This window comes from Ambystoma mexicanum, chromosome 5q (assembly GCF_040938575.1).
Source record: "Ambystoma mexicanum isolate Mex_15411 chromosome 5q, UKY_AmexF1_1, whole genome shotgun sequence".
Taxonomy (NCBI): Eukaryota; Metazoa; Chordata; class Amphibia; order Caudata; family Ambystomatidae; genus Ambystoma; species Ambystoma mexicanum.
This window is the reverse complement of record NC_090933.1, coordinates 1,201,221,718-1,201,245,930: the sequence shown is the minus strand read 5'-3', so window position 1 is coordinate 1,201,245,930 and position 24,213 is coordinate 1,201,221,718. Positions and strand designations below refer to the sequence as shown.

Sequence of the window (24,213 nt, the reverse complement as noted above, 5' to 3'; positions counted from 1 at the left end):
GCATAGCCTTTATACACTTTTAATTATCAAATACTTGGCTCTTGCAAATGTTTTCTTCTTTTTTATTCTAATTGAAATATGTCTCATCCTATGGCTGATCTGTCTGCCTCCCTCCATGCTTTGCAGCTTTTCTTAAAAAATAGCATCCTTGATCCCACGCCAACATTGACTCCTCTTTGCTTTGCACACAAAGCTGTTCTTCCAGCATCTCCTGACTCTGCAACCTTGATTGGATTCTGAGGTAGTTGAATTGAATATTTACACGAGCTGGCATCTATTTTCCAATAATGTCGGTAATTGCCAAGTTATATATTCCTCTATAGCAAGCTTCTATGGATCACTTTTACCTTGTGTTACTGCGTATTTACACTTATTGGTCAACAAGTTACATTATCTTCTTTTACAGTCCCCCCCCCCTTTTTTTCTTCCTGCGTTTATCAGACCTACCGTGTCTGCTGCCTTAAACCCAGCACTTGCCACTTGCTGGCTGCACTACCATTGTTTGTTGCCTTTATTATTTATTTATTATTATTTATCTGTTTCTCCTTTGCTCCGCACTTTCCACTTCTCCCCCTTCCATGCACTTTTCCCCTCCCCCTCTCCAATGCACTTGTGTGTTCTCAATGTCACTGGGCCTAGTAAGATCGTTGTTTTATTCTCCCCTGTACCCTTCCTTGCCTTGTCGTGCTCTGAGACACTTGTGTACGAGCGCGATAGATATAAAATATCAATACAATACAATACATTAATGATTTCTTTATAGTTTTGTGCATGTTTGTCTTATCGCTTCAGATATATCATCACTCTTCAATATTTTCATATTGTTTCAGCATTGCTTCATGCATCTTCGCCATGACATCACTCTTCCCTCGACAGATTTAACTCATCGCTCCACAATATCCAATGGTGCATGATGGCATCCTTCCATACGACATCCTTCCCCACTTTCAGTGTGATGATACATTCGATATGGTTGTCTGAGTGCATATCGTCTCGCATACACTCAATGAGGTATAGGCATAACACATGGGGTCTCACATAGAGCCCTTCTCCTGCTGTTCTAGTATGATGGCAGTGAGGGGGCGGGAGCTAGGGAACATTTGTGCACCTGCTCCTCTACAAATCCTAGCCAAGCCAAGTGTGAAAATCCAAGCTCTTGAAAAGCTCCCTTCCTGAGGGCAAATGATGTTACAGAAATGGGAACGGAACGCTCATGCACCCACCCCAGTCGGATCATAAACGATTTATAGTCCACAATTCAGGGTTGCAGTTCTGGTTTAACCTTATGGTAGCAACCTCACAAAGAAGAAATGCTAAGTAGGCCTTCAGTGACTCTATGCAACATCCCGCAAGCCAGCCAGTTAAAGGTTTAATTGCCTACTTCCTATGTGGATATTAAATCTGCAATGCTCTAACTGAAGTCTCAGGTTTCAGCTTCATCAGTCTTTGGCCCACATTTGTGTGGGTCAGATTCAAGGCTTAACCTATTGAGGTTTCTGGGCCCCCGACCACCTGCCGCAGATGATGGGTTGGACCAAAGAAAGGCCATTGATAGGATCCTTTTCCTATAGTTCAAGCCACCTTCCCCAAATCCTGATCTGTTTCCCAGTCAACTACATGATAAGCTGCTGTGTGGATGAGGAGAACCCCACCTGCTGAAACAGGTGAAAACAGCCAAACCTCCAGAGGTATAAAGTGATTGAAACCTCAGCAATTGTTCCCGAGGGCCCTTTAGTGGAATTTACATTATCACCCCTGGCAGGCCCAAACACACCTACCAGTACTCAAACATACGACCACAGAAAGGAACGGGATTTTTAAAAGGGCCACTTAACTAACAGAGGAATCATAATGGCTGCAAGATCAAGAGTGAATTTGGGAGTGTGAATCAGAGCCTCTCTTCTTCCTCTGCACGGGATAGATAGATTCCATCATAGGGTTTTCCATCAAGGGAGAAATCCTCTAATTTTGTTGGACACATTTCACTGCAAATAGATGTGCGGGTTGGGTTTGGGTAATAATAAAGGTAGTGGGGCAAAATGGGTTGCGGGAGGGTGTCCATCACATACATTTGCAGTAAAAAGTCCCATAAAAATAAAAAAAGATTCGATAAATTCTTCCTCAATAAAAATATCTCGAGGAAATCACATAGTACCCTCTTCACTTAGGACATCTTCCCGGATCCGGATGGCAATACTTCTCTTACGCCAACATAGGGGATAGTACGATATACAGCTTCTGACCTCAGAGGACGCAACAGCCATCAAGACCTCCTGGTAAAAATGATTCCTGCTCTGCAAATCTTAAAAACAACCAACTAGAGACAATAATAACATACTATGGTCAATGTATGTGGATACATACTCCGCTGCAGGTATGTGTGGGCTGCTCCCTGGGGCCTCTTGAATCGACAAAAAGACCCCCTCATATCTGAAAAGGAATCTCTAGTTTCCAGTCCTCAGTGGCACTGGAGCAACTCTGATGAATCTGTGTAGCCTGGGAGGAGGCTGCAAGGTCAAAGGCTTGAAGGTCAGAGGATGCTCAAGGGGAAAGATGTCAGGCTTCATTGGAGCTGCCACAGCAAGTCCAAGTGCAGCCCAGCATGGTTACTTAGTGTTGGGGGAAGGCTGCTGATTTCAGACCAAACTTCCATCGCTGGAGGCCGACATGTTTTGCTGGGACATGGTTCTGCATGGATGAAAAGGCCTCTGGCAAAAATTGAAAGATTTGTAAAAACCCCAGCATAGATATTGAGGGGACTGTGGGGCTCAATCTGATGAGCTTGTTTAATCCTCAACCAGCATCCTGAAACAAAAGCCACACCCTCCTGACATCACAAGCAATGTCTTCCTTAAACCTTCAGAGAGGTTTCATGGATCCCCTGGAGGAATCTATGCCAGGATTACCATTCATTTGTAAAATATCCCACTGGTACCTGAAAGAGGACTATCTGTAGACATCTGCTCGATTGAGTCCATGTTGAGGCGAAAGCCTGATTCTGTCACTCCTCCTCTACCACTACTCTTAGGTTCTTGAGATCCCGGGAAGCTCCAGAAGTGGTCCAGAAAGTCAGTGAACCTGTTTGGTATTCTGCTGTGGCTGTAGGCCCAAGCAAATGGTTTCACCTCATACTTTACCAGCCATGTTTTCTATTCTCTGCCTATTACCCTGGATCTACTCAATTTTATCCTAAAAATAACGAAGCAGCAATATTAAATTGGAGAGGAAAATGTTAAATCCTTCGCTTTTGGGATTTTTCATGCTATTGTGCTAAGTAAGCTTACATTTTGTATTGCCGTTTCCATCCTTTCCTTGTAAATTGTGTGTTTTCCCAGATGTTGGAAAATTAAATAACTGCACAAAAGAAATGTGTGAATAAATATAGTCTAAAAATTGAAGGCCCACAAATTGATTGGATTAGGCCATGAGTGACCCCATATAAGTAGCAATGTGACACCAAGCATTTACCCTTGTTACTGGCCAGTCACACATTTTTCATATGGGGAGAACTGTAATGCCATTCTTATGGGGTCAGCTCGTCAGCCCCCTCAGACCTATCCACACACACTAAGACCACCTGCTATGGCTGAAAGGAGCTGTACTCCAAAACATCTGGAGCGCCAAAGGTTGCAGACCCCCGGTTTAGGAGCAGGGTTGAGAAAGGGCTGTGTCAGGCTGCATGTAGGTATCTGTGAAAGAATTGGGTAACAAGACATAAACAATAAAAGATGCACTTAGCAAATAGAATGAGCAGTAACATTGTCGGAAGTGGTTCCAGGTGTTTTACCTGCATGCCATTTTTGGAGGTGGTTGAGAACTCGACCAGAGGGGAGAATTTATTTATTTATGTATTTATTGTTCCCTTGTTAGATGTTTATACAGGAAGTAAATACTGTTCCAAAGCACCCACAGGGCAACAGGGAGGGGGCAGGCGATTATAAACAATGGAATTACAGCCATGTTAAATAATTCATTACAACAAATTTAGAAGAGACAATGGGGAGGATCAGACAAACCTACTATGCCTTTTGAGTGTACAGAACGTGCAAGTGCAGAGGGGAGAGGGGTATGGGACAGGTGCTGTGATGCTCATGGAGAGCAGCAGGTGAAGTGCTATGAAGAAGGTAAGTGCTATGAAGAAGGAAAGCTCACCCTCCAGTGGTGGAGGCAGAAGAGCAGACGTGTACGTCACTGATAGGCTCCACCCCCCCACCTCCATCATACTGGACAAATGACAGGAAGACACTGTGCATGGCACCAGGTATTATCCCAATACCTCATTGAGTGTATGTGAGAAGTTATGCATTCAGGCAATCGTACCGACTGAACCCTCATACTGAAGTGGTAGCAGGAGAGTTGCAGGCATTACTGAATATCGAAGTGCTGTAAAGAAAGCTTGACAGATGCAAAGTGATGTCATAAGGAGAAGATAAAATGCCACACTGAAACAATATAAGAATACTTAATGAAGATATAACTGAAGAAACAAAGTAACATGCGTACAAGTAAGAAGAAATCATATATGCAAAGAGGATAAGTAACCAGCTGAATAGTAAATCTATATATGTAGAAACATAAGGTAGATGAGTCATACAGAAGCTTGGTGCAGCATGAAACATAACATGGATAACGTGGCCATGAAAATATGGATACTGGCCCTCAATGATAGTAAGTGAAGAGCAGAGCTCGAAGGAGAGAGACCAGAGCTGCAGAGTGGACAGATGCTTGAAATAAAAATGTATGCATGAACAAAGAATAGCTGCTGACCAGAGATCAAGGATGCTACAGCGAGAAGCTACTGAAGGGTACAAAGGGAATTGACAAAGATAATAAACGTACGCCGCACATATTTCCCTTAGATTAAGTGTAATGAGCGAACATTTGCAGATGCCAAGTATGTCAATTAAAGATGCAGAAAAGCCTATGAGAGACAGAGCAACCAAGTCTCTTGAATCAATTAGCAGTAAGTAAAAGGCGAAATGGACAAAATCATTCTCTTTTCACACATGTTGCAAGACCAGAAAACAAGGCCTATTCATAAGCCCTGGCCGAAGATAACGATGTACCTTTACTCCCCATAAAGTTCCCGAGAAGAGAACGCCCAGCAAGGTCAAGTACAAAGGGAAAGCTGGGCTGAAGGCTTGGCTGATGAGAGATGATGGAACTAATTGGAGAAGTCAGCAGTAGTCTGACGTTGTTCACTGCACCTGAGTTTCGTTTTGCTTACTTGCAGCTAGTGAGCCGAGTGTCCAAGGTTGGGAGAGTGTGCAAACCTTTCATGAGGGCCTATGCAACGATGAGCATGCAATGTTGCATGAGCCAATACGCTACTGTTACGCTGTCATACTCTGTATTATACGTAGTTAGAGGGAAGTTCAAGGTTTGGCCGTCAGACAAGGGGCAGCCAATACATTTACTAACATTTATAAGCTCTATAAGTAAACCTGTTCCCCATAACTTTTATTATTTGCCATGATGTCATAGCTGACGCAAAACAGGGTATGAAGCCTTTGTGTAACTAAAAAGTGTGAGTGCGTGCGTGAACTACAATTTGTTGTTCGGCAGATTGCCCTACTTTATTGTGCTATCTTTGCCATATTCTTTGAGTCTGTCCGGTTATTGGGGCCTAGCTTGTTTATTACTTTAGCCCCATTCTGTACATAGATACACCCAAAAGTGCTACTGCACACCTGCTCTGCTGCTGCCCTATTCTCTGATGTGGGGTAGACCCCTGAAACCCTCAAAGGCACTTCACCTCTCCTTTCCCCCACCCAAGTATCCTCTCCTGCATGGGGGAGACGCCACTGAAACCGCTAGTCTCCACTGGCCTCTGCTCCTCTGCTCAAATCTCCCCTTGCATCCACACTCCTCTGCTATCCATCCCCTAACCCGACCTCGACACCCACCCGCCCCATACCTCACCTCAACCAGGCTCCCATATTGTCCGTGCCCGGCCGACACTGCTTCTAGCATGCAGGAATTCAGGAGAGGTCACTGTCTGCCACTTTTTTCGATGTAAGTGCGTGATAACCAGGATGTGACATCAGAGGAAGCATATTCACAGAGCAAGAAAATTCGAACCCCCTTTTTTTTTTTAGAAAATGGGGGATGCACCTGGCCTTTGGATTAATTCATTTTTTATTGTCATGAAAGCCTTACATGTTTAGTGTTCTTTCAAGCAATAGCAATATGCATGGAACTACTCTGGAAGAAATGCTGATGCCCATTAAACATGCAAAGTCATTTGCATGCAGAGAAAGAGCTCACCATAGATATTCTGCACGTCCTGGCTTGTCGGTCATTTGATATTATGTCCCTATAATGCACTTGTATAGTTAATTTCTTATTTATAAATGTAGGACTGCAAGTACTGGAATGTAAAGTTATGTGTCCTTTAGTCAATCTGATTTAAACCCTACATTAACAGTTTTCACTTGACCATGGACATTTTGAGAGGTCTGTAAACTCTCACGCTGTTCTAGAGGCTATAAGACATAATGCACAAACACCTGTGGCATAGTGTTAGGGAGAATTCTCATCTATGGCCAATTTCCCTCACTTAGTGAGTCCCTCAGCAGCTTTGCTGGACTTCTGGAGTCTGTTCTTTTCCACTTGGTAAGAGTGAGAGCTTTTTCCCCACTCTTACCTGTGTTTTGCTATGTGTTTCTACCTGTTTTTGTGATTTTGGACTCTCAAGTACACCACTTCAGTAGCCCCTTTCTTTTTGTGTGTCACACAGCACCTTCAATGCCCTGATACAGGGTTGTCTTTGAGACTTCCCTCGACTCCATTTCTGAGGCAACTACCGTCCCCCAGAAAAGGGTAAAGTTACCATTAACTTTACTTAGTTAATCTACCACAGATCCAGTACACCCCATCTTCCATGGAGTACTGGAAAGGGTTAATTTGTATCCCTTTTTATCTGTACCTCCTATAGCATTGTTTCGCTCTTCTAACATTTAGACTTGGCTGGTGGCAGTGGTATCTACCCTAACTTTTCTACCGCGATTATATTAGATAAACGTGGTACTGTTCTTGGCTATTATAATAGCCTCGAACATAAACTCGTCTTTCTTTTGGCTCTGGTTGGGTTTATTCGCCATTTCCTTTTGTTAAAGTCCTTCTTGTGTCTTACTTTGTGCGGCAAACTAGGTACGCCTTCTTTGTTCACTGTCTTTTGGCGGGCTTCTGCTCAGAAGCCCTCCTCAATGTGCCTGGGTTGCTAGGTGGGCAGAATGTGAGGGAGGGGTGTAGTCACCCCCTGCACAGGGTATCCTAGGAAACCCAAGTCGCACTTTGTCATGATTGGCCAGGGTAGTTGTCCGGGCTGGACAACCCCCCTGATGGGTGATTGACAGCCAGGTTGTGTGAATGGGGGTTTTCGCATAAAAGGCAGGTCTCTTGGGCTAGGAGTCAGAGAGTCGCCACTGGAACTACAAGGAACCGAAGAGAAGGGGAGAGAATTATGGCTGCTGCAACTACCCCGTCCCGGTGAAGCCCTGCTTCAGTCCTGAGCTATCTTCCCTTCAACGACTCAGAGAAGATCCAGTCCGGAGTCTTCTTCCCTTGAGCTTGGTGGGGATAACCAGCACTTCCACAGCTTCCACAGCCAGAGGATCCTCTTCCTGGTCGAAATTGCTTCATGCTGCTGTAGTGGTCCGGATAGCCACCTGAAGAGCCTCTTCTGTTTTTAAGGAGCACACCTTTTATTCCTCGTCGCTGCTGCCGGCTTTATCCCTGTGTGGTGCAGAGCCCCTTCAGACATCCTCCTTCACAACGAAGCTCCAGGAATCATGGGTCTGCGGGAAACCAACAGGAACAACTGCCAGGGCACCAGCTGCACCATTGGAACAGGGTACTGTGTTCTACTTGAGGAAACTGGGTGAAACCCTTTTCTTCATTTCCAAGGCTTGCCCTTGTCTTCCCTCCTTCTTATAACTTTTGCTTCCGAACATTGACAATATTGAAGTACTTTTGGCTACGTTGAATCGTGAACTGTCTGACTGTGTGATCTTCGGCAAGAAACAAAAGAGCAATCCAATGTGGATAGCCACGTCCCCTGCACACTTTCTAGATGGCAAGATAGGCCTATTGATAATTTTTTGTGTACATTTTTCTTGAAATACCGTATCAGTAACTTTCAATCACTTCTGTAGGAAATGTCCATAAATAATTCAATTGAAGCTTTCTATTTTATAAAAAACAATTTTTGCTTTTTATTTGTCTTCTGGTGAGCCCAACGCGTTTCGAGTATAAAACACTCTTCATCAGGGGCGGAATTTTTTCAACAAATTAAAGTCTACAAAAAAAGATACATATAAATATCAATTAATGTGAACTTGAAGCAGATATTTCACAATTTTGGAGAACATCATATCCATTTTTCAGATTAATTTTTTACAAATTAATTTTTTACAGATCAATTTTTTACAAGGCAGTCGGCCTAATGTACAGATCAACATCCAATTTTTCAGTCCTCATTAGTTATTCATCACCCATAGAGTGGGAAAATATAGGAATTCGTCAAAAAATCAACAATTAAGATTGACATATAGATGTCCTAAGTCAAATGTAGGCATGTAGTTTCCTTCTTAATTTCAAATGTGGGGTAATGTCCCTTATGCATGCATAGTTGCGGTACACTGGGAGGGTGAGAGTGATTTCCTTATAAAATTCAAGTGTAGGGAATTATCTAGAAAGAATATCCCCTATACATGCAAAGTGATGGGAAACAAAATAGAAAAGGTGGGTCAATTATTGCATAGTTTGTTAAAGAAAAAGTTGGGGGTGTAGAGAAATAGGCAGCATTCTTACCCAAGAACATGTATTTTGCTCATGGAGTAATCGAAAATTAGCGGAGAAGATCCAGGTATCCAGTGGACACGTGTAGTGTGGAAGTCTTGTTTCAAGCCATTATGAGTATAATCATCTACAGGGGATAATGGTATAACCTAGCGGTTATTCTATTGCAAAGCAAGATAAGAAGTGAAAAATGTAGGTCACGCGCCTAACTAAGGAAGAAACTTACAGGTGCAGTATCCAACTGGGTCAAGAAGATGTCCGGATGCGTTCGGTAGCCGCAGCAGAGTGAAGACATCACTCGGCGGCCATGTTTAAATACTGTGAATTGCAGTGACGTCATCACGTGCATGCGCGGGCCACGTCACAAAGGATCGTGACATCACCCGCCCACGCGCAAGAGGACGTAAACAAACCAAAAGTATGCGTGTTATGAGAACGGATGACATTAAGCATTAGAGGAGTTGAAGAATATTTGTGAAGTAAAAGATGTGGGAGTCCCCTAGCTATGACTTGATGATATTAATCACATACTGTGAGGTATGTTGTAAAAGAAAGAATTTGGCACATTACGAACAATTAGAACAATGTTGGTTTCAAACAAAGTCACTAACCCCATAGAACTTGTGGGTGTACAATCTAGTGTTGATCAGTATGTCAACATTTTGTCTTGCAAAAAAATAATGCAAGTAATAAGTAGGAGATAATGAAGGCATTTTCTTGTTAATCAATCAGAGAAATGTCATTACATTTCAACTTAAAAAAGTAAACAAACAGAATGTATGCACAAATTGCGAGATACCAACAGACTAGACATCATGGGTATACAAACGGGTGCTTGCAGGCCCGATTCATGTTAAAAAATAGTATTACCTCTTGTAATGGGAAAGTGGCACATATTTCACAATGTTGATCCTAAGTGGGGCTTCAATTGTTGTGTATTCACATGTTGATTTGAAAAAAATAACATAGATGAACAGTACAATTATATGTGGAACACAGGTATAGGTGATTCTTTGACGCAGATAATTTGCTGTTTAAAGAGTCGAGTGCTACAGATGTATATGGTTTTAGGGAGTGTCAGGCAAATCTTGATTTTGGTCACTGGACTCCTATCATGGTATGAGGTGATTGGGTACAAAGTTTTCTGGGACTAATTTATAGAAATGGCCCTAAATAGTAGTCTTCATTGATTCCAAGCGGGGTCATGGAATCAAGCTTGTTTATCCAAAAAAGTTCTCTTTGGGCCAGAAGTTTTGGAAGGTCCCCCCCTCTACTTTGGGGGTCGTAAGACTTCTAGTACCACGAATCTCATCTGTGACTCATTGTGTTTTTTGTCCCGAAAGTGTCTGTACACAGGGGATTTGCAATTGTTTGTCCTCACACAGGATTTGTGCTTTGTCCACCTGTCTTTAACCTTCCTGTTAGTTTTGCCCACATAGTACATACCACATGGGCAGCGAATTGCATAGATTACATTTTTCGTGTCACATGTAGTAAAATTTCTTAGCATGATCTTCTTGCCGTTATGTGGGTGTCTGATATTGTCGCCTTTGATCACCTTGTTACAATGTTGGCAGTGTAAGCAGGCGAAGGTACCTGTTTTTTGTTTGCTGAGGGTCATCTGGGCTGTCTGCTTGGGTTTCTCTGCTTTTATCAAATGGTCTCTCAGGTTTCTTCCTCTTTTATAGGCCATCATTGGTGGGTCCGGGAACAATTCAGATAGTGTACTGTCGGATTTGATGAGGTCCCAATTTTTTTGTATTATCCGTTTGATCTGGAAGCTTTGACACAAGTATTTTAGTGTGTGAATTAGCCCTTTGTCTTTTCTTTTTGGATTTCCTTCCAATAGTGTATTTCTGGTTTGAGTTTCTGTGCGTGCTATGGCGCTGTCAACAACTTCCGATGGAAAACCTCGATCCAAGAATCTTTGCTTCATTGTGCTGTATTCATTATGCAGCGTGTCTGTTTCTGACGTAATTCTCTTTAATCTAGTAACTGGCTGTAAGGTAAATTATCCTTCAGATGTTTGGGATGATGGCTTGTGTGGTGAAGACAACTGTTCACATCCGTGGGTTTTCTGTATATTTTGGTTTTCACAAAGGAGCCTGTGATTTCCACAGTGACATCTAGAAAATTAACATGAGGTTTGCCAATTTCGATGGTAAATCTGATTTTTGGGTTACAGCTGTTAAGGAAGTTCCAAAAGTTTAGCAATTCTGTTTCGGTGCCCCTTCATATTCCGAAAATGTCGTCGATGTATCTCTGCCAGCATTTGATTTTTTCTTTCCAGAGAATGTTATCTAGTACAAAAGTCTTTTCATAGTGGTACATGAAGATGTTTGCATAAGATGCAACAGGCCACGGTATCTTTCGACCCTGGCTCCGGTCCTCTGACTTTTGAACTCCTGTCTCTTAGTGTTTCTTGATTCTGCCTGCCTAACCAAAATATTGCCTGTGATTTTTGCCTCCAACTCCCTCTGGCTATCTCAGGTGCTAAGTGTGTTTTTGCCCCGGTAGCATTGCATGTCACGGATACGCTTTTATTTAGTAGACCAAACTGTCAAAAAGAGATCGCAATCGTATTCGCGGTAACGTGTTTTGTTCGTAACACCGGTTCATTCAAATACAGGAGACTTACTGTACAAAGTGAATTGGTTTGTTGTAGTATATTTAACGTGTGGTTTTTATTTGAGTTTAATAGAAGTGTTGTGTTTATAACGAATGGTTTAAAAATAAATGTACTTATATTTTTTACCTGAAACCTTGAGTCAGTGTTTGCTTGAGTCACAGTAATTGTGGTCCCTTTGTGTAATCTCTGCTACTGCTCATATACTCTTGAGATAAGCCTGGCTGCTCCGCTCCTGCTACCACTCTGACATAGTAGTACAGGCTTGTACCAAAGGTTAAACTTGTATTGCCACCTGTAGTCTTAATTGTGTGTAGTGGTCCTTAAGGGCACTGCACAGGATTCTGCCTCACACTGGTGTACAGCGGTGAGGATTTGGAAGTAGAGTGATTACACTTAGAGTGCTGCTATTGCTTGGGTTCAACTAACCACAAGGCTAACACCACTAATTCTATTTAACTAAGAAATCATGTCAAATATGGAAAACTACACTGAAGAGAGTATTTTACTCTATACTGCTGAGGTTCTGAGAACCATATGTAGGGATAAGAATATCTCTGGTAAAGGAAAGAAATCTGGACTGGTTGCAAAGTTAATGGGAAAAAGTCTGGAGAGTGAGTCAGAAGGACCTACCACTCCAGCACATGTGGATTTTGATGTTGCTGATTCTGAGAGTGTTAATTGTGAAAAAGTAGATGAGTCCTTGTAAGGAAACCCTGCAAATCCCTTGCCTGCTCAGAATGCACAACCTCTGCCCACAGGGACCCCCACAGGTCCTACACTTACTCCTGAATTTATTGCACTTGAGAAAATGAGACTTGAATTGGAAGTGAAACGTATTGATGCACAAACTGCCATGAAACAGCAAGAGTTAAGTCTCAGAGAAATGGAGCTGAACCATGAACCAGAAAGGAAGAAATTGTCTCTAGAAAATGTTTCTCTCCCAGAGTCTTCTAGGTCTTCCAGCCCTAAGAGACCCTGTATGCCAAAGGAATTGATTGGTATGTATGAGACTAAACTTGATATTTTGGATTGGTCAGCAATGTTTGAGTACAATCATGGGATTCAAGGTATCTCAGGGAATCAGTTGATTCCTTGGCTTTTCTCTAGGCTCCCCCTGTTGCAAGTGATGCTTTAATGGAGTTGGGGGAGAAGGATAAACAGGAATATGAGTGTGTGAAACTAGCATTAATAGCTTGGTTTGGGAAGACCCCTTCCCAGTATCTTAAGAGGTTTAGATCCCTCAAAAAGCATGATGGTACCCCTTGGGCTACCTGGGTGTGTGAATGTTTGAAAAACTTAGATGGTTGGGTTAAGCGTTACAAAGAGAACACTTATGAAGGTTTGAGGAATCTTGTAATATTGGAGTCTATTTTTGGTGTCTGCTCTCCTGAGCTTAGACAACACTTGGCTGATTCAAAGGAGATAGATCCTAAGAATCTAGCTAACGCTGCTGAGTTGTGGGTTGCCAACAGGGCCAATCACAAGGATTCTGGGGCTACTCAGAAGAAGGATGAGGGGAAGCAGCCAAAGAAAGACAACAAAGAGAATTCCAATATTTCCAATCTAAAAGAGGGCCCCAAACCTAACCAGGGTAAGCCACAAGGTAAACCGAATCAGGCTAGTGTATCACCTGGTTCCACACCAGATGGAGGCCAGAGCAAACCCCCATTCCAGAGAGCATTTGGAAAATGCTTTGTTTGTGGGTTGCCAGGCCACGTGAAAGGAGATCCCAAGTGTAAGGGTAAACCTTCAGGGATCAACACTGTCTCCTTAGCCTTCTCCCAGGTGGATGAAGTACCTATGACCAGTGGAAACTTTCAGCTACAAGCTGATACGCCCATGAGAGTCTCAGCTAGTGTTTCTTTAGTGTCCTTGGGTCGTTGGGAACAACAGAACTTGGATGTCTATAACTCAATCCCAGATAATACTAAAGAGTATTATAAAGATAGTGTTCTTGTGAATGGTCAGGAGACCCCTGCCATCAGAGACACTGGAGCCAGCATAACTGTGGTTGATGAATGTTTTTTCAAAGTGGAGGATGTTGCTAAGGCACCCAAACACTTAACCAAGTTAGCTGGAGGCCCTGTGCAAATGGTTCCACAGTTACCAGCTCTCATCCAGTGTAATGCCATGACTGTCAGAATACCTGTAAGTGTGCAGAATAACGTACCTGGGACGGTCATGTTGGGTAATGACCTTAAAACTCTTGGAGTTGTGTCCAGCACCTCCAGGCCCCCCAGCAGAAGGAAGCAGGACCACACAAGGTCTGCAAGGGAGAGAACCTTAAGAGGCTCTCCTGGGGACATGATAGAGGAAGCTATCACCCCAAGTCCACAGGACGTACTGCCATTGCAGGGCAAGAAAAGACAAAGGGGAAACCTAAGTCTGCCAGCAAGAAAACAGCAAGCACTCCTGTTCCCAGAAGGACACCTCAGAGACTGTCCACAAAGTCACTCTTGTGACTCCCACACCAGCTGAGGCTGAGTGTGAGGTTCAACCCTGTATGGTCAAACTAGATACTGAGGAATCAGATCTAGAAGAGGATTTTACCTTGGTAGGAAATCTTGACCCTGTTGACCATCCTAAACTGCAGTCTTTACTGGCAGAAGGTGGACCCAACAGAGAAGATTTCAGTAAGGGACAAAGAGAGTGTCCTACCTTGGAAGGTCTTCACCAACAGGCAGATTCTCAGCTTAATGGGACTGAGCCAGGGAAGTATAGGTTGCACTGGGAAGATGGCCTCTTCTACAGTGAACCAACGGAGTCAACCCCTGGAGACTACAAAAGACTTGTAGTACCTCTAGTGAACCGACTCCAGTTTCTGCAGTTAGCCCATCAGGTACCTTTGGCTGGTCACTTAAGTTTTAAGAAGACCAAAGAAAGGCTATCTCTGCACTTCTACTGGCCTAAGATGGGTACAGAAGTAGACAAATTCTGCAGAAGCTGCCACACTTGCCAAACCTCTGGCAAGAGTGGATCCAAGAATGTGGCACCCTTAGTACCTCTCCCAGTGGTGGGAATTCCTTTTGAGAGGGTTGGGATTGACATTGTTGGTCCTCTTGACCCTCCCACAACTTCAGGCAACAGGTCTATCCTGGTTGTAGTGGACCATGCCACTAGATTTCCTGAAGTCATACCTATGAGGACTGTTATGGCTCCGGCTGTGGCTAAGGCCCTACTTGGTATTTTTACCAGAGTAGGTTTTCCAAAGGAGGTCATATCTGACAGGGGATCACATTTCAAGTCCCACTACATGCAAACCATGTGGAAAACCTGTGGCGTCATCTACACGTTCTCAACTGCCTACACCCCAAACCAATGGGCTGGTAGAGAGGTTTAACAGAACTATGAAGAGCATGATAGGTGCTTTAGAAGAACCCCTTACAAGAAAGTGGGACCTTCTACTGCCATGCCTTCTCTTTGCATAAAGAGAAGTCCCTCAGGAGGGAGTAGGATTCAGTCCCTTCGAACTTCTCTATGGCCATCCAGTCAGAGGTCCATTGTCCCTGATTAAGGAGGGGTTGGAGAGTGCTCCTTCCCCCAAGCCAGTCAGAGTGACTGACTATGTGATATATCTCCAGAGGAGAATGTCACACATGATGGCAGAGGCAAGTGATAACTTGAAGGCTGGTCAAACTCTGGTCAAACATTGGCATGACCAGAAGGCTAACATGGTTGAGTTTACTCAAGACCAGCTTGTTCTTGTTATGGTCCCCACAAGGCAGAGGGCCTTGCAGGACAAATGGATAGGACCCTTCATGGTTGTGGGTCAACTTGGAGAGGTGAACTATCTGGTGGACTTAGGCAATCCTAAGGAGGCTCCCAGATTCTTTTACACCAACCGTTTAAAGGCTTATGTCTCTAGACCTGACATAGGAGCTTTGCTTCTAGCTTCAGCTCAGGAGGAGGAGGAGAATGAACCTCTGCCTGACCTCCTCAGAGGCTTACCTTTAGATGAGCAAGTGGAAGGAGTTAATCTCTCTTCCAGGCTCACATCTGACCAGCAGGATGAGTGCAAGTTACTGTTAAATCAGTTTGCCTCCCTGTTCTCACTTTCACCAGGCTTGTCACCTTGGGGCCAGCATGACATACACACTGGTGACTGTTTGCCTGTCGAAAGCAGGGGGTACAGAATGTCAGACAATGTCAGATCCCACATAAGGAATGAGGTCAACAAGATGTTTCAACTCGGGGTAATAGAACCCTCTACTAGTCCATGGTCTAGCCCAGTTGTGCTTGTACCAAAGGCAGGATCCAAGGAGTTGAGATTCTGTGTGGACTATAGAGCTCTAAATGCAGTCACCATGACTGATGCCCATCCTTTCCCTAGGACAGATGAGCTGGTGGACAAACCTGGTACAGCCAAGTACCTCATCACATCTGACCTAACGTCAGGCTATTGGCAAATAGCCCTGACAGACCATGTCAAGGAGAAAACTGCATTCTCCACCCCAGCTGGCTTCTACCAATTCAAGGTAATGCCTTTTGGATTAAAGAATGCACCTGCTACATTTTAGAGGATGGTCAATCAAGTTCTGAATGGGATGGAGGACTTCTGTATGGCATACTTGGATGACCTTGCAGTGTTCAGCGCTACATGGAAAGAACATGTTGAACACCTAGGTTATGTATTGCAGGCTCTTGAACAGGCCCATCTGACCATAAAGGCAAGCAAATGTCAAATTGGTCAGAGTTCAGTGGTCTACCTTGGGCATGATGTAGGAGGAGGTGAAATAAGGCCATTGCCCAGCAAGGTACAAGCTGTACACAACTGGGCCACCCCTACTACTCAAACCCAAGTGAGAGCCTTCCTAGATCTCACTGGGTATTATAGGAACCTCATTGAGAACTATGGGACCATAGCGTCTCCTTTGAATGTCATCTCCTCTCCCAAATTTCCTAAAAAGGTCAGGTGGAATGAGGAGTGCAATCAAGCCTTTGAAGGTCTAAAAAAAGCCTTTTGTCAAGCTCCAGTCCTAAGAGCTCCTGACTATCACCAACCCTTCATTGTACAAACTGATGCTTCTAATGTAGGTATAGGTGCAGTCCTTAGTCAACTGTGTGAGAAAGGTAGGGAACACTCCATTTGTTTCATCAGCAGGAAGTTAAAGGATCCTGAGACAAGGTGGGCAACAATAGAAAGAGAATGCTTTGCTATTGTGTGGGCACTGAAGAGGTTTAGACCATACTTGTATGGATATACCTTCACCATTCAGACTGACCACCAACCCTTGAGATGGCTGATGCAAATGAGAGGAGAAAACCCAAAATTACTCAGACGGTCAATCTGCCTACAAGGATTTGATTTTTCCATTGAGCACAGAGTGGGAAGTCACCACCAAAATGCTGATGGTCTCTCTAGGATGTTTGTAACCGACTAGAGGTATGAGGTCCATCCAGGAGTGGATTAAATCCTCCTGTCCCTTGGTCTGGGGGGAGGGGGAGTGTTAGGGAGAATTCTCATCTATGGCTATTTTCCCTCACCTAGTGAGTCCCCCAGCAGCTTTGCTGGACTTCTGGAGTATATTTCTTTTCCACTTGGTAAGAGTGAGAGCTTTTTCCCCACTCTTACCTGTGTTTTGCTATGTGTTTCTACCTGTTTTTGTGATTTTGGACTCTGAAGTATACCACTTCAGTAGCCCCCTTCTTTTTGTGTGTCACACAGCACCTTCAATGCCCTGGCACAGGGTTGTCTTTGAGACTTCCCTCGACTCCATTTCTGAGGCGACTACCGTCCCCCAGAAAAGGGTAAAGTTACCATTAACTTTACTTATTCAATCTACCACAGATCCAGTACACCCCATCTTCCATGGAGTACTGGAAATGGTTAATTTGCATCCCTTTTTATCTGTACCTCCTAGAGCATTGTTTCTCTCTTTTAACATTTAGACTTGGCTGGTGGCAGTGGTATCTACCCTAACTTTTCTACCGCGATTATATTAGATAAACGTGGTACTGTTCTTGGCTATTATATTAGCCTCGAACATAAACCCGCTTGACCAAATTGTCTTTCTTTTGGCTCCGGTTGGGTGTATTCACCATTTCTTTTTGTTAAAGTCCGTCTTGTGTCTTACTTTGTGCGGCAAACTAGGTTCGCCTTCTTTGTTCACTGTCTTTTGACGGGCTTCTGCTCAGAAGCCCTCCTCAAGGCGCCTGGGTGTCTAGGTGGGAAGAATGTGAGGGAGGGGTGTAGTCATCCCCTGCACAGGGTATCCTAGGAAACCCAAGTCACACTTTGTCATGATTGGCCAGGGTAGTTGTCCTGGCTGGACAACCCCCCTGATGGGTGATTGACAGCAGGCTGTGTGAATGGGGGTTTTTCGCATAAAAGGCAGGTCTCTTGGGCTAGAAGTCAGAGAGTCACCACTGGAACTAAAAGGAACCTAAGAGAAGCGGAGAGAACGATGGCTGCTGCAACTACCCCGTCCCGGTGAGGCCCTGCTGCAGTCCTGAGCTATCTTCCCTTCAATGACTCAGAGAAGATCCAGTCCGGAGTCTTCTTCCCTTGAGCTTGGTGGGGATAACCAGCTCATCTTCCACAGCCAGAGGATCCTCTTCCTTGGTCAAAATGCTGCACGCTGCTGAAGTGGTCCGGATAGCCACCTGAAGAGCCTCTCCTGTTTTTAAGGAGCGCACCTTTTATTCCTCGTCGCTGCTGCCGGCTTCATCCCTGTGTGGTGCAGACCCCCTTCAGACGTCCTCCTTCACAACGAAGCTCCAGGAATCGTGGGTCTGCGGGAAACCAACAGGAACAACTGCCAGGGCACCAGCTGCACCATTGGAACAATGTACTGTGTTCTACTTGAGGAAACTGGGTGAAACCCTCGTCTTCCCTCCTTCTCATAACTTTTGCTTCCGAACATTGACAATATCGAAGTACTTTTGGCTACGTTGAATCGTGAACTGTCTGACTGTGTGATCTTTGGCAACAGGCCCGGTGTCTTTCGACCCTGGCTCCGGTCCTTTGACTTTTGAACTCCTGTCTCTGAGTGTTTCTTGATTCTGCCTGCCTAAACAAAATATTGCCTGTGATTTTTGCCTCCAACTACCTCTGGGTATCTCAGGTGCTAAGTGTATTTTTGCCCCGGTAGCATTTCATGTCACGGATACGCGTTTATTTAGTAGACCGAACTGTCAAAAAGTGATCGAAATCATATTCGAGGTAACATGTTTTGTTCGTAACACCGGTTCATTCAAACACAGGGTACTTACCTTGAGACTTACTGTACAAAGTGAATTGGTTAGTTGTAGTATATTTAACGTGTGTTTTTTATTTGAGTTTGATAGAAGTGTTGTGTTTATAACGAATGGTTTAAAAATAAATGTACTTATATTTTTTACCTGAAACCTTGAGTCAGTGTTTGCTTGAGTCACAGTAATTGTGGTCCCTTTGTGTAATCTCTGCTACTGCTCATATACTCTTGAGATAAGCCTGGCTGCTCCGCCACTGCAACCACTCTGACATAGTAGTACAGGCTTGTACCAAAGGTAAAACTTGTATTGCCACCTCTAGTCTTAATTGTGTGTAGTGGTCCCTAAGGGCACTGCACAGGATTCTGCCTAACACTGCCTAGTAACCTGTTTTTATTCATTTTTAACAGTCACGCATCATTTTGTTATTCATGATGACATCAAATCTTCACTTCAACAAAATACTTTTTTTTGCATATCAAAGAGGCAGCTGCATTCATCCTATTTGCAGACCAAGGGCACGATTCATGGAATTTGCACGGTTCAAGTGACTTTGCACTCCTGAAAACTGACTTTGAACTGCAGACACAAACTCTGATTCATGGAACTGTGCAAAGTGTATTTTTGCAGTGCAGCCAGTGCAAAGTTCATTTTGTACTTTTATAATGACTTTACACTGCAAAAATACACTTCTGTGACCATGGGGAAACATTGTATCTTCACAGGTCTTTCTTTCCTTAGCTCGTAAATGTGGGGCACTTGGAATCAAATGTGTCTCCCCACTCGGAAACCAGCTAAATGGCAGACTAAAAGCTACATGTACAATTTGCCATTTACATTTATAGCACATTTCATAGCTGGTAAGATAGCTCAGCGGGTTGAGCGCTTGCTGCCCTGATCTGAGCATGAACTGCAGGTCGCAGGTTCGAATCCTGGCAAAGCCAACTCAGCCTTTCATCCTTCTGAGGTCATTAAATGTGTACCAATTTCGGTTGGGTGATATTGTATGTAAATATGTGCTCTGTAAAGCACTTTAGATAAAGGCGCTAAATATCATTATTATAATAATGTACAGACATTGATATGATGCTGCAAGAAGAATATTTTTGAATTGAAAGTGATATCTCAATATGGTAGCATCTGGCATACTGGAATAAAACTAGCTAACTAGCCCTTCTCCTTCTTTCATTTCAGAATGGATGGTCGCCCCTCCTGGTGGCAGCAGAACAAGGGCATACAGAGGTTGTCAAAATCCTGCTGCAGAATCACGCCCGGGTGGACGTGTTTGATGAGGTAGTCGGCATATTCCTACTGCTGTTTTCTCGAAAGTGTTGTTGGTGATCTAAGAGAACCTTGTGCGCGAGTTCAGTGCACTGATCCCTCATGCACACCTTGTCTACTGTATTGTGGGTCACCTCACATAAGATAGTGAGGCTGCTCAGACTTATATCCACAAAGCAATGTGTCACCATGGGGCTGTGAGCTGCATGCGACACTGTTTCATAATGAAACATTAAAATGTTGTGAGTAATTTTTATCATTGCCTGTAATAATTGAAATTCAAGATGATCAACTTGCCTGACAGCCCACAAGTGATTCTGTATCTCTGGTGTGGGGGTGCACAGTTGCTACCCATGGCAGTGTGTAAACATGCTGTTTAAGCAGTATTGTCAACATCAGCATGCATTATCGAAGCAAGGCCCTTTTAACGAGGATCTGAGGTGCCTTACCAGATCGTACAGCCAGCTGATAGGTGTAATATTGAAAATAGCACCCGTCCACTAAGGCATTTTCTTTTAAGAAACTGGTTTCAGGCAAGTAATGAAAACCTATTTATCAAAACGAAAAACATCTGTAAAAAATAGTTGCCATGGAAACAGGAGAGTGAGCTCTTGACTAAGCAATCACATATATGTGCACCAGTGCCTACCCAAAACTCCATGTCAAAGACATGTATTTCCATAGCACGACACTCAGACTCAACACTCTCTTCGTCACTGAGACATGGCACAACTCCACCTACACAAGTTCAAGATGGGCACCTTGACAGATGTCATAAAATCAGTAAGGAAAATGACTTCCTAGCGTCTCTGGATCTCCAAGATGCATATTTCCACATTCCCATTCGAAGTGGACACAGAAAGCTTCTAAGATTTGTGGTAGGAACGAACCACTATCAATTCAAAGTCCTTCTGTTTGGTCTACGCGCAGCCCCAAGAACTTTCCCCAAACGCCTAGCCCCGGTGGCGACATTGCTCAGGAAGAGGGTATATCATGTGTACCCATACCTCGACGATTGGTTAGTTCAAGTTCCATCGCATCCGATGGCAAGACTGGCAATCCAACAGACGTCCAACACTCTCTCACGCCTTCATAATAAATTCAAGCAAATCCTGCTTTGAGCCATTGAACGTGCTAGTTTTCCTTGAAGCGCAATTCAGCACCTCTAAAGGCTGGGTGCATCCCTCAGTAGAGAGAGCAGCAACAATACCCTGTCTAATCACGAAATGCAACCTGGGTGCCAGGATCTCGATCAGCGGTTCGTGCAGCTCCTGGTGACCATGTCTTTGTGCATTCCATTAATCTAACATTGCAGACTACACATGAGACCACTACAAGAATTTCTAGCGGATTGGTGGTCCCAGTTTACAGGATCCTGGAATGACAACTGTAACAAAGATGAACACAGACAACTTGTAATGGTGGCTCACACCATCTAACATCACAAAGAGAGTCCCGTTCAGGGATCCTCCATTTCAAGAAACTCTGATCACAGACACATCGCTGACGGGATGGGGCGCTCACGCGAACCAACTGTCAATAAAACACCATTGGTCTCTAGCAGAAACATCAACATCTTTGAACTGAAGGCGGTAACACGTGCCCTTCGCTCGTTCCAACTAGCGTTCAAGTCGTAAGAGTGTTTACAGACAGCACGACCACAATGTATTATGTGAGAAAACAAGGGGGCACAAGGTCAAGAGAGATGTCCGGGGAAGCACAGCAGTTGTGGCATTGGGCTATCAGAAACAGCAAACCCTACATTCGTTCCAAAGATTTTGTCAGAATTCCATCCGCAAGCAGAGGTAACCTTACCGATATTCTTTGCAAATCCGTCTACACCAATAGAACAATCTTTGCAATCTATGTAGAACTTCAGAACTAAGAGTCCTGAAGTTCTACATAGACTGTGAAGGATTCCAATCAGGCGTCACACACCGGACCACAACCTTCGCCCTCAGCCTTAGATGTAGCACACAAGTAGAATCCTTTTTCTTTAATTTCAACAAATTCGAATTGAGCCGATACCCAACCCATCTCACACCCCCTTTTACAAATACCCCGGGTCACAATGGACCATGAACCAGGCCTTTGGGTGGTAACACAATATTTATTTATTTAAATTTCAAAGAAAATCACCCAATTTTTATATTGGGAAGTAATCACCACAGGGTGATAATTACAATGAAAACTACTGTAATACACTTGGGTAACCTTCTACAAGAACATATCCAAAGCACAATTGAATAGAAACACTTTTTCAATTAGGATGGATAGCACGAGAGTTAAGATTTCCCCCTGCAATGTTCCCTCCACCCACAATTAATCTAATACTGAGTGGATAGAAAGAAGCAACAGGTAGTCAGGGATATGAGGCAGCAAACTCACAAAATAAGAGGCATAAACGGATTTTAAACCCTTTGCAATGGCCTAAAATGACACTCGGATTTAACAAATAATTAATTATATATGTAATTAAATAATGATGTACATATGTTTTATCACAGTTTCAGGGCTATCATATCACTAGTAACTATAAGGTAAGGTATCACAAAAGGCATACAGTTCACAAAGCAGGTTGAAATTGAAAACACAGTGCAGTCAAATCACACACGGAAAAGTTGCATTTTATTCTAGTTTGCCGTTTTAAATGTCAAAAACGTTTTTTCAGACAAACAGGGGAAATACTCTGAATTGGAATGTGGTGTTTGGGCTGGGGGATAGATGCACATCACAGGGACAATATAGAAGTGAAAGGAGGGCTATAGCTGAAGAACTGGATGAGATTTACAAGATAAAAGGAGGGTCAGTTTTGGTAAAATAAAGCCGTTAAAGGGAGGAAATCGGGGTGGAAAGAAAAAGGACAAGTTTTACTTAACCTGGATTATTCAGACTAAATTGTTAAAGAAAGACACAGTACGATCCCGGGTTAATTTGCAACTTAACCCTTTCACCTGGCGTTCAGATCTATGTGGGAATTAATTTTAATTATTCCAAATATTGCTAAGGAGTTACAAGGTGAGGTGAATGAAAGAATTGCACTAACACTAGAAAATCAAGGACAGGGTGCACAGAGAATTAGAACAGTTTAGACAAGTTATCAGGGTATGGATAGGATTACTTAGATAGGGCAAAATAGGGCAAAGACAAAGGGGCAAGATGGGGTATGCTAGGTGTTACTATGGGATGGGGAAATACTCACAATCAGCACTTGAATTTGCGACAGCCAACCAGGTTCTGGGCTCAAAGGGTTCTGGTCACCAGATAGCGGGCGCTCCTGGCAAAAGACAGCTGGGCAAAGGTCTGGTCATGGCACTGCGACGCCTCAGCTGGATGCAGAGGGTAAGCAGGGCAAGCAGGCGGCACTGGAGAATCCCAAAGTGGGCTCAGCCACCTTTCCCCTTTCTCCCTGAAGCTAGTGGGATTTGACTGTGGGGTTTTAGTGCTGAAGGGTAGTTCTGCCTGGATAGGAAGGCCTGGGTCATTTTATCCCTTTTCTGGCAATGGGGTCTGGAATCTTGCAGAGGGAAGGTAGAATATCTGGATACACAGGTGCTGGAAAATTCAGAAGAGAGGGTGTGTAGAGTTCTGCCAGGTTCCCTTATTTATAAGGCATGGTGACATCATAGAATTATACGATGGGGCCGGCTTAGGCCGGCCATTCCTCTAACAACTGGATTGTCCAGGGGTGATTGTTACCACCTTGCTGTCAGCAGGTTGGATTTTTAGGGACATGACATCAGCTTTATGATGTGGCTTTACAATGCATAGGATCATTCCACAGTTATGTTAGCTAAAATCCAGTTTTGATATAAATGGCACATTTGTACAATTGTGGCATTTTAACAAATTACATAGGCAGATTACATATTTTATGCAGAGCATGGCAGTCCCACCCTCATGTTTGTAGGACTTTGTTTCGCCCGTCTAATAGTTTTTCATAATTTTCAGTGATAAATATTCGGCCTAAAATTCTATAACTTTATACATGTGTATAGATTATCATAAGGCATGTAAGTATTGAATTTCACAGTGGCATCATCTACACTTTCCTCAAACTGTCCAATTCTCTGCCATATCTGTTCCCAATATGTCAGTGAAGGCTACAACGTCTTAAATTAAAAACCACAAAATTACATTTAAACTGTCAACTTTTAACATTCCTGCGAAGTCCTGTTGCAAAGATAAAAGTCTCAAAAGTTTATTAATAAAATAGTCTTTAGAAACAAAATGGTCAGCATTGTTCAACAAATGTTCCGAGGCTGCTCTTGAGTTGGCTTTGAAGCTCCCAGTAGAAGTTGTGGGGATTT

General features: G+C 43.5%; 1 protein-coding gene across 3 annotated transcripts in view; it reads left to right on the top strand.

The window, feature by feature from the left end:
• The window catches only part of LOC138497955 (serine/threonine-protein phosphatase 6 regulatory ankyrin repeat subunit B-like), a 759,106-nt gene that overhangs the window by 547,248 nt on the left and 187,645 nt on the right, over window positions 1-24,213 (top strand). For all 3 annotated transcript variants that reach the window (XM_069621713.1, XM_069621714.1, XM_069621712.1), the window contains exon 16: window positions 19,817-19,915. In XM_069621713.1, the coding sequence (XP_069477814.1) occupies window positions 19,817-19,915 (99 nt within the window). The remainder of the gene's footprint in view (window positions 1-19,816; window positions 19,916-24,213) is intronic.